An 11301-nucleotide genomic window follows, 5' to 3' on the forward strand; every position below is an offset into this window, starting at 1 on the left:
GGAGCCCATGTTTCGTATTACTAGAAGAGAAACTTTGTTTTTAGAAAGACGGACAAGATCCTGAATGTGGAGTCGTAATAATAATAATAATAATAATAATAATAATAATAATAATAATAATAATAATAATTTATTATTTATACCCCGCCCATCTGGCTGGGCTTCCCCAGCCACTCTGGGCGGCTTCCAAAAGAATATTAAAATACTATAATACATCAAACATTAAAAGCTTCCCTAAACAGCGCTGCCTTCAGATGTCTTCTAAAAGCCTGGTAGTTGTTGTTCTCTTTGACATCTGGTGGGAGGGCGTTCCACAGGGCGGGTGCCACTGCTGAGAAGGCCCTGTGCCTGGTTCCCTGTAACTTGGCTTCTCGCAGTGAGGGAACCCCCAGAAGGCCCTCAGCGCTGGACCTCAGTGTCCGGGCAGAACGATGGAGGTGGAGATGCTCCTTCAGGTATACTGGACCAAGGCCGTTTAGGGCTTTAAAGGTCAGCACCAACACTTTGAATTGCCAGGGAGAGCTGCCTCTGTTGGAGGCATTGCCATGGCTGGAACTGGACTGGAAGTGTCCTGCGGTGCCCCCTGCCCTGATTATGGCGATTATAGAATCACAGAATGGTAGAGTTGGTTGGGACCACCAAAGGGTTATCAAATTCATCCCCCTTTAAGGCAGGAACCACAGTTAAAGAAGCCCTGACAGATGGTCATCCAGCCTCTGCTTAAAAACTTCCAGCGAAGGAGAGTCCACTAGCTTCCAAAGGAGTCCATTCTATGGACAAACAACTCCCACCCTCAGAAAGCTCTTCCTGATGCTTAGTCATAATCTCCTTCCTTGTCATTTGAATCCATTGGTTCAGGACTTACCCTCTGGGGCAGCAGAAAACAAGCTGGCTCCATCTTCCATGGGGACAGCCCTGAAGATGCCTAAAGATAGCAATCAGATCCTCTTTGTTTATGTATTTAGAGTATCTGTATGTTGTCCTTCAGGGACACGGGTGGCGCTGTGGGTTAAACCACAGAGCCTAGGGTTTGCCAATCAGAAGGTCGGCAGTTCGAATCCCCATGACGGGATGAGCTCCCGTTGATCGGTCCCTGCTCCTATATTTTCCAATCTAATCTCTTAGTATACATTTCTTACTTTCCCTATTACATTTAATACTCATATCCAATATCTCTATTCTTTATCTAATTTGTAACGTTTCATATATTTCTCCTTACAAAGCTTCTTGTAATCCTACTAGCGTAATTTGTTGATTACAATTGCTCTTCAAATAGTTCATGTACTTCTTCCAATCTTCTGCAAATCTCTGTTCCCGCAGGTTTCGAATCCTTCCTGTCGTTTTGTCCAGTTCTGCATAGTCCATTAATTTCGCCTGCCATTCTTCTTTCATCGGAATTTCTTCTTGCTTCCATTTCTGGGCTAACAATACTCTTGCTGCTGTTGTTGCATATAAAAACAGTTTAACATCTTGCCTATTAATATCCTGACCTATAATACCAAGTAAAAATGCTTCTAGGTTTTTAAAAAACGTATATTTCAACATCTTTTTCATCTCATTATATATCATTTCCCAGAAGTTCTTTACTTTCTTACACTCCCACCACATATGATAAAATGTTCCTTCTGGCTCTGCTTATGTTCTTATGCAAATTCCCACACGGCCATGAGGCTCGCTGGATGACATTAGCCCCATGGCGCTGTGGGTTAAACCACAGAGCCTAGGACTTGCCAGTCAGAAGATCGGCAGTTCGAATCCCCGCAACGGGGTGAGCTCCTGTTGTTCGGTCCCTGCTCCTGCCCACTTAGCAGTTCGAAAGCGCGTCAAAGTGCAAGTAGATAAATAGGTACCCCTCTGGCGGGAAGGTAAACAGTGTTTCCGTGCGCTGCTCTGGTTCGCCAGAAGCAGCTTAGTCATGCTGGCCACATGACCCGGAAGCTGTACGCCGGCTCCCTCGGCCAATAAAGCGAGATGAGCGCCGCAACCCCAGAGTCAGTCACAACTGGACCTAATGGTCAGGGGTCCCCTTTACCCTTTTTATGTTGTCCTTCATCCAGAAAGAATGGGCTTACATACGATACCATAATTGTCATTGTCCCATACAGAACAACAAAATTGAAAAAATCTACATCAGACATTCAAAAACCAACAAGTCTGCTATCCCTGCCTGTTTACCCCCCTAAAAACTCTGATACCCCATAATTAAATACAATATGCTCCCATAGAGACTACCTTACACTGTGTTTAAAACCAAAATCACATTTGGATAGAAACTGTTTCTCAGGCAGCTAGTCCTAGTCTTTATAACCCTGTACCTTCTTCCAGAAGGCAGAAGCTGGAAGAGATCATTTCCGGGGTGCGCAGTATCCTGCGCTGTCTCTGCAGCTTTCTTATGACACCTGCATAGATTTGATCCAAGGTGGGAAGAGTGCACCATAGGCGCCGACTCCATGGGGCCTGAGGGGGCCCGAGCCCCCTCAAAAATTCGTTTGGGGGGCTCCGCCCCCCCAATAATCTCGGGCGCCCCTCCAGCAGAGCGCCGCCGCCGCCCCCGCCTCCTCCCTACCTGCTCCCTCGCCAGCCAGCCAGCCAGCCGCGCGCCCTAGCCGGAGAGCCCCGGCTGTCCCCGTCACGCAATCGGATGGATCTCCCTTCAGCAGGCCGTGCTCACAACTCGGCCCAGGGACCCCCCAGCAGTGGATCTCCGGCCCAGCTGAAGAATCCGGCAACAAGCCCCCTCCTCCCCAATCGCTCCAGCTCCGCCGAAATACTTTAAAACTCACTAATTTTCATCTAAAATTTAGAAAACTTCCCGGGGCAGGACCCCGGTATGGGCCCCCCAATATTTTTTATAAGTCGGCACCCAATTATTCTCTCCACAGTCTTTACAACCCTGGACAGCATTGTTTTTTCCCTGGCCGTGCAGCTCCCAAACCACACACATACAGTAAAAACAAGACAGTCCATACTTGCAGGTTTACAATTTTATTTTTATTTTTTTATAATTAATTTTTATTCAGTTTCCAATATACATTCCATCCATATTTAACATCCACTTCTAACATATGCATCTTTTAGACTTCCCTCAGCCTATCTGACAATTTTCCATATAATCACAATTACTCACATTTCTTAAATTTATATTGCACTTTAACACTCTTAATCTTATCATATCTTTTAAGCAACATTTCTATCAATCGTTTTCACAGAGCTTCTTGAAAGCCAACAAGCGTTAATTGCTCCTCACATACATTTTTGGTATACTCTGTAAGTTTATTCCAGTCCTCGGTGAATCTCTGATCACATTGGTTCCGAATTTTCCCCGTTAATTTGTCCATTTCTGCATATTCCATCAGTTTCATTCTCCATTCTTCCCTCGTCGGCATTTCTTCCTGTTTCCATTTCTGGGCCATCAAAATTCTAGCTGCTGTCACTGCATACCTAAATAATTTCACATCACTCTTTTTAATTTCATTCCCTAATATTCCTAATAAAAATGCTTCTGGTTTCTTAACAAAAGTATATTTCAACATTTTCTTCATCTCATTATAAATCATTTCCCAGAAACCTTTCACTTTCTTACACTCCCACCCAGTGGCGTAGCGTGGGTTGTCAGCACCCGGGGCAAGGCAAGTAATTTGCGCCCCCTAACCCGTGGATTTGCGCCCCCTAACCCGTAGATTTGCACCCCCTAACCCTAACCCCCAGATGTAGCGCCCAGTGCGGCCGACCCCCCCTGCACCCCCCACGCTACGCCACTGCTCCCACCACATGTAAGAAAATGTTCCTTCTTTTTCCTGACATTTCCAACATTTATTACTGACTTTAAACATCTTACCAAGTTTCACTGGTGTTACATACCATCTATACATCATTTTCATAACATTTTCTTTTATTGTAGTGCATGCAGTGAATTTCATTCCTTCTTTCCACAATTTTATCCACTCATCAAATTGTATATTATAACCAAAATCTTTGGCCCACTGAATCATAACTGATTTTACTTCTTCGTCCTTTGTATGCCACTCAAGTAATAATTTATACATTTTTGATAAAATTTTAACATCACTATTCAAGATTTCTTGATGAAACCTAGATTTCTTTTCCTGAAAACCTCTTTCTGACATCTCTTTTTTAAACATTGCATTTAACTGAAAATAGTGCAACCAGTCACTCACATTTTCTTTAACTTCTTCATATGGTTTGATTATCAAATTCTCATATGTAATCCATCTCCCTGTCATATTGATCTTTTTCACACTCATTATCTCCAATGGTGATAGTCAATATGGAGTTTTAAACTCTAATAATTTTTTATATCTATTCCAAACTTCAATCAACGATCCTCTAAAGATGTGGTTTTCAAAACCTTTATGCACTCTATTCTTTTCACACCATAAATACGCGTGCCAACCGAATCTATTATCATAACCTTCTAAATCCAACAATTCTGTGTTTTCTAACTTTATCCATTCTTTCACCCAGCAATGACACGAATCTTCATAATATAGCTTTAAATCTGGCAGGGCAAAGCCTCCTCTATCTTTTGCATCTGTTAATATCTTAAATTTTATTCTTGGCTTCTTGCCCTGCCAGATATATCTTGACGTTATTCTTTGCCATTCTTTGAATATTGTCACACCCTTTAATTATTGAAATTGTTTGAAACAGAAACAACATTTTCGGTAGCACGCTCATCTTTATCGTTGCAATTCTTCCCCATAATGATAGTTTCATTCTTCCCCACACCTCTAGATCACGTTTAATTTTATTCCATATTGGTGCATGATTGTTTTGCAACAGGTCAATACTCCTGGGAGTTAACGTACTCCCTAAATACTTAACTTTCTTAACCACATTCATCTCTGTTTGTTGCTGTATTCTTTCTATTGTCTCTTGATCAATATTCTTAGCAATTATTTTAGTTTTTTTCCTATTTAACTTAAAACCGGACACCTGACCAAAATGTTCTATCTCTTCTAACACCTCTTTGACACTCTGCATAGGATCTTCTAGGCTTACAATTTTAAAAAAAGTCCTATGACAAACAAAGGAAAAATGACAGAGAGGGAATAGAAAAATCCAAATTCATCCAAATTCAGGCACCAATTTCAAAACAGCTGTTCCTAAAATCCCCAGCTTGTACAGTTCAGGGGCAAGAAGTGCCGGGTGGAACTGTGGCCCCAGCAAATCTTTAGGCAGGCAATGTGACCTCCACACAGAAGGGATTCAGGTGAGATTTTGAGCACAGGTGTCCTCTTTTCCCCCTCAGGCACCTGGACAGCGGGAGCAACGAACGGCCGGACATCAGCTCCATCAAGAAGCGGATTCAGGTACCCCCCCCCCAGTTCCCAAGCAGCATCTTGGCCTATGGCCTTCCTGAGCCCATCACTCAAGCCTTTGGGCTGCTGGTCAAGGCTTCTGGGGCCAGAGCTCAGCCTCACTCAGACACAAATCCCTTTAGGGCTTGTTTAGTACGCAGCAAGGGATGCAGGTGGCGCTGTGGGTTAGACCACAGAGCCTAGGACTTGCCGATCAGAAGGTTGGCGGTTCGAATCCCCGCAATGGGGTGAGCTCCCGTTGCTCGGTCCCTGCTCCTGCCAACCTAGCAGTTCGAAAGCACGTCAAAGTGCAAGTAGATAAATAGGTACCGCCTAGGACTTGCCAGTCAGAAGATCGGCAGTTCGAATCCCCGCAACGGGGTGAGCTCCTGTTGTTCGGTCCCTGCTCCTGCCCACTTAGCAGTTCGAAAGCGCGTCAAAGTGCAAGTAGATAAATAGGTACCGCTCCGGCGGGAAGGTAAACGGCGTTTCCGTGTGCTGCTCTGGTTCGCCAGAAGTGGCTTAGTCATGCTGGCCACATGACCCGGAAGCTGTACGCTGGCTCCCTCGGCCAGTAAAGCGAGATGAGCGCCGCAACCCCAGAGTCGGCCACAACTGGACCTAATGGCCAGGGGTCCCCTTTACCCCTTTACCCCGGCCTCTTGAGTGAGATGGGCGCACAAACCCCAGAGTCTGTCAAGACTGGCCCGTTCGGGCAGGGGTACCTTTACCTTTACCTTAGAGCCCGTATAATGGGACGCAGGTGGCGCTGTGGGTTAAACCACAGAGCCTAGGACTTGCCGATCAGAAGGTTGGCGGCTCGAATCCCCTTGACGGGGTGAGCTCCCATTGCTCGGTCCCAGCTCCTGCCAACCCAGCAGTTTGAAAGCACATCAAAGTGCAAGTAGATAAATAGGTACCGCTCCAGCGGGAAGGTAAACGGCGTTTCTGTGCGCTGCTCTGGTTCGCCAGAAGTGGCTTAGTCATGCTGGCCACACGACTCAGAAGCCATTAAAGCGAGATGAGTGCTGCAACCCAGAGTCGTCCGCGGCTGGACTTAACGGTCAGGGGTCCCTTTACCTTTATTATATATATAAGACCTTAATTTTTTTATTACATAAATTTTTATTTTTATTTTACCTAGAGGCTCTGCATTGTGATACCAAAAGCGATTCCCTCAGAGCCCACCAAGTTTGTTTTTAGCTCGATTTGAAAATCAAATGAAAGAATGGAGTATTTTTTTAAAAAAAGATTAAAAGTAGCACAGAATATCTGATGGGCCAGCTGTAGCTCTTTCCATGTCCACATTTCCCCATGCTCTTCCCCCCACAAGCCCAAAAAAGGTAATCCACCCCCGCCCTGGTTTTAGGAGGCCACAGATTATTCAGGCAGTTGGGAAACATGGGCTAGAACGGCCAGATTCAGAACATTGCAACATAAGCTTGCCACAGAGGAAAGTTTGTTTTTTTCTCAGGCCCTTGAGCGATGCAGTCCAGCTGACCACAGCTGGTTTTGCAACATCCTGAGGGGGTTACTCCAACTTTAATTACGCCTCTCTCTGTTTCCTGTGTTAAATGTTAACCAATCCTGATAAGAGACTTCTGGTTTTCCTCTCTCTCTCTCTCTCCCCAAATGTTCTGTTATAGAGAAATGGTTCCCAAACTTTTTTGGGCCACTGCCCCCTTGGTTCCATATTATTCGGCATTTTGCACACCCTATTATGGAAGATAATAACACAATAAAATTCAGAACAGTAAGGATGAATTGCACATTTATTCAAAACTCAATTAGAACAGTTTTTGTTTAAAGAAGTCAACAAAAGTGATGAACTTGATCAAGTGATACCAGCTTTTTGAAATAGGATAGTCATTTATACCTCCAGCGCCCACCACCCGCCCCCTTGGTCATCCTATGACCCCAGTGGGTGCTACAACTCAAGTTGAGAACTCACTGTTAGGGAGTCCTGTGTATTGGTTCTCGATCTCAATCCGTTCTGGAAGTCCATTTGACTTCCCAAACATTTGAAAACCAAGGCACGGCTTCTGATTGGCCCTGGAAACCATGCCAACAGCCGAAATGGAAGTTTGGCTTCCAAAAAACGTCCGTAAACCGGAACACTTACTCCGGGTTTGCGGCATTCAGGAGCTGAATTGTTCATCACCTAAACTGTTCAGGAACCAAGGTACCATTGTACTTAAAATACCCCTGGCACCTGGACATTGTTGGCTGGGTTGGGGGAGCATTCAATGTTTTCCTGTTGTGAAAGTCATGGAAGAAAATGAGGAAGAATACACAATTAAGGGTTCAATGCAAAAACTCAAAATACCGCATTTTCACGCCATAAGACGCACCTGACCATAAGGCGCACCTAGTTTTTAGAGGGGGAATGCAAGAAAAACAATTTTTTTTAAAGGGAGCGCTGAGCAGAGTCTGTATGCATCCCAGGCTCTGCTCAGCACTCCCTTTCATGAGCCGCGTGGAGCTTGTGTGCGGCGCTTGCAGGCTTCTCCTTCCTCGGGGAAAAGCCCCCAAGAGCCACACACACACACACTCTGCGTGACTCTTTAAAGGGAGCACGGCTCTTGGGGGCTTTTGTGGGAGGTGAGGGAAGTGAGAGAGCCGCGCTCTGTCACTTCCCCCACCTCCCGCAAGAGCTGTGCGCTCTTTAAAGGGAGCGCGGCTATCCCTGGCTTTTGCGGGAGGTGGGGGGACAGAGCCACGCTATGTCCCTTCCCCCACCTCCCACAAAAGCCACGGATAGCCACGCGAAGCCCCCGCAGGGCAGCGGGATGAAGGCTCCCCGCTGCCCTACGGAGGCTTTGCACAGCTACGCCAGAAGTTAGAACAGTGAGAGGGAGCACTGCGCAGCGCTCCCTCTTGCTGTTCTGGCTTCTGGCGTAGCCCGCGAAACCTGTATTCACGCCATAAGATGCACACACAGTCCCACTTTTTAGGAGGGGGAAAGTGCATCTTATAGAGCGAAAAATACGGTATTAGTCGGAGTAGCCACAGATCACTTGGGACTGTTGTTAAGGCTGAGACCTTGTATAGGGTGGTATACAATTTTTAATAATAATAATAATGTAAAACTTGCATACTAGAAAAAGCTACCTCACATGTGGAGCAAAACCAGCATGATGGGTCATTTGCCAAGAAGCTGCCACCATCGGTGAGCTTTCTTGCTTATAGCATCTGCTGACTTCTTCAGGGACACTTCCCAGTTGAGGGAGTTGGGGATGTTTAGTCTGGTGAAGACTGAGAGGTGACATGATAGTCATCTTCAAATACCTGGAAGACGGAGCGAGCTTGATTTGTGATGCTTCAGAGGGGAGGACCCGAACTGATGGATTCAAATTGCATGAAAGGCGATTCTGACTCAACGTTCAGAAGAACGTTTTGATGGCAAGAGCCGTTTGCCAGTGGAACGGATGACCTTGGAAGGTGATGGAATCTCCTTCATTTGAGGTTTTGGACGGCCATCGGTCAGGGATTCCTGCATTTCAGGAACCAGATGACTCTTGACTTCCCTTCCAACTCTACAATTCTAACATTCACTTGGGCTTTCATTTGCAAAAGTCCTGAGAGCCAGTGTGGTGTAGTGGTTAAGAGCGGTGGACTCGTAATCTGGGGAACCGGGTTCGCCTCCCCGCTCCTCCACATGCAGCTGCTGGGTGACCTTGGGCTAGTCACACTTCTTTGAAGTCTCTCAGCCTCACTCACCTCACAGAGTGTTTGTTGTGGGGGAGGAAGGGAAAGGAGATTGTTAGCCACTTTGAGACTCCTTCAGGTAGTGATAAAGCAGGATATCAAATCTAAACTCCAAACTCCTCCTCAATGTACAGATAATAGACTTGGAAGTTGTGGCCGCATCAAGCACAAAGCATTTGTGTTACCACAACAGAGAGACGGGTGTGTGTGTATCTCCTCTCCCCTGACAAAGGTCATCAAACCAAAAAGGGGTACCTGGTTGCCAGGACCCCACCTCTCAAGCCTAGGTTTCCCTGCTTCTATCCTTGCCACCTGACTGAGCAGGGACTCTTCTTCTCTTGCAGAAAGTCACCCACGAGATGGACATGTGCTACGGAAAGATGGGGAGCCTCTTCCGCTGTGGGTCCCGCCAGACCCTCTTTGCCAACCAGCTGATGCGCTACGCAGACCTTTATGCCGCCTCCTTCATCAACTTCCTCTATTACCCTTTCAGCTACCTTTTCCGGGCACCACCCACCCTGGTATGTGGCTAGGGCATCCTGGGGCAGGGGATGGATGTGAATGTGGACCTGCCTCTTGGCCCAGAGAAAGGGCTGAGGATTAGACAAGTTCAGGGAGCAAAGGGCTATCGATGGCTGTCAGCCCTGCTGGCTGTACAGTGGTACCTCGGGTTAAGTACTTAATTCGTTCCGGAGGTCCCTTCTTAACCTGAAACTGTTCTTAACCTGAAGCACCACTTTAGCTAATGGGGCCTCCCGCTGCCGCCGCCACACGATTTCTGTTCTCACCCTGAAGCAAAGTTCTTAACCCGAGGTACTATTTCTGGTTTAGCGGAGTCTGTAACCTGAAGCGTATGTACCGTATTTTTTGCTCCATAAGGCGCACCAATTTTTAAAGGGGGAATGCAAGTAAAAAAAAAAATACTTAAAGGGAATTCTGAGCAGCGCCTGTATGGCTCTGCTGGGCTGCCCTTCTCCCTCCGCGAGGAAAAGCCCCCAAGAGCTGCACACATGCTCCGTATGGCTCTTTAAAGGGAGTGTGGCTCTTGGGGGCTTTTGCGGGAGCTGGGGGAAGTGACAGAGTGGCGTGCTCTGCCACCTCCCGCAAAAGCCACCCGCTCTTTAAAGGGAGCGCAGCTATCCCTAGCTTTTGCGGGAGGTAGGAGAAGGGACAGAGCTGCCCGCAAAAGCCAGGGATAGCTGCTCGAAGCCCCCACAGGGCAGCGGTGAGCCTTCATCCCACTGCCCTGCGGAGGCTTCGCGGGCTATCCCAGAAGCCAGAACAGCTAGAGGGAGCGCTGCGCCACGCTCCCTCTTGCTGTTCTAGCTTCTGGCTTAGCCGCACAGCCTGCATTCGCTCCATAAGACACACACGCACTTCCCCTTACTTTTTAGCAGGGAAAAAGTGTGTCTTATAGAGCAAAAAATACGGTAACCCGAAGCACGTGTAACCCGAGGTACTACTGTGTTCTGCCTTCACAGTTGGGGGCAACAGTGCTTCTGAATACCACATGGCGGTCGGGGAGAGGGATTCCCACGGGGGCATCTGATTAGCCACTGTGAGAACAGGATCCCATAATAGATGGGGCCCTTTCAGCCTGATCCAGCAGGGCTCCTCCAATGTTCTTACATCACAGGCTTTCTCCATGGAAGAGACGACTCCTCCAAGCTGGTGGGGGGAACGGGACAAGAGGGGCAACCGTCTAGCCTTCCTGCACAGGCTTGCAGCTTTTGGCCAGCTCTGCAGCAGCTTGGCTTTTTTCCCTCTCTGGGAGGCTAGGTCTGCCTCCTGATGCCCACCCCCCAACCCTGACAGTTGCGTGACAATTCTTGCCCCTCCAGATGCCCCATGAATCCACCGTGGAGCACACCCGGGTGGAGTTCAGCGAGACGGGTCTCCTGGCAGGGCATGTGATGCCCCAACACAGGCCGCTGCAGGTGAGTTTCTCTCTGCTCTTCTGCTGTCACAACACACCCCAGCATTCTTCCTCCTTTCCCTCCTGTGGTTTTCGGCTGCCCTCTACTGACACCCACGGCAGCACACTGAAAACGGCTTTAGGTTTCAGTTAGTCATTGCCACAGTGGTTCTCAAACTTAATCAGTGCCGGATGTCCATTCCAAAACCAAGGCACGCAATCAATCAGTACCTGAACTGGGTTCCACCAGATAGGTATCAATAAATTATTATTATTATCCTCCCCTCACTGCCTTAGGGTTACATTTCATGCAATTGGATTTGAGTCCAGGAAACTGCTTAAATGTTTAGCATGCAA

General features: G+C 47.2%; 1 protein-coding gene across 1 annotated transcript in view; it reads left to right on the forward strand.

Moving 5' to 3' along the window:
* NT5DC4 (5'-nucleotidase domain containing 4) overlaps positions 1-11301 on the forward strand; it is a 44502-nt gene that overhangs the window by 31526 nt on the left and 1675 nt on the right. The window contains exons 15-17 of the mRNA XM_082230167.1: positions 5273-5333; positions 9374-9550; positions 10871-10966. Of these exons, the coding sequence (XP_082086293.1) occupies positions 5273-5333; positions 9374-9550; positions 10871-10966 (334 nt within the window). The remainder of the gene's footprint in view (positions 1-5272; positions 5334-9373; positions 9551-10870; positions 10967-11301) is intronic.

Source organism: Podarcis vaucheri (assembly GCF_965113315.1).
Source record: "Podarcis vaucheri genome assembly, chromosome: 7".
Taxonomy (NCBI): Eukaryota; Metazoa; Chordata; class Lepidosauria; order Squamata; family Lacertidae; genus Podarcis; species Podarcis vaucheri.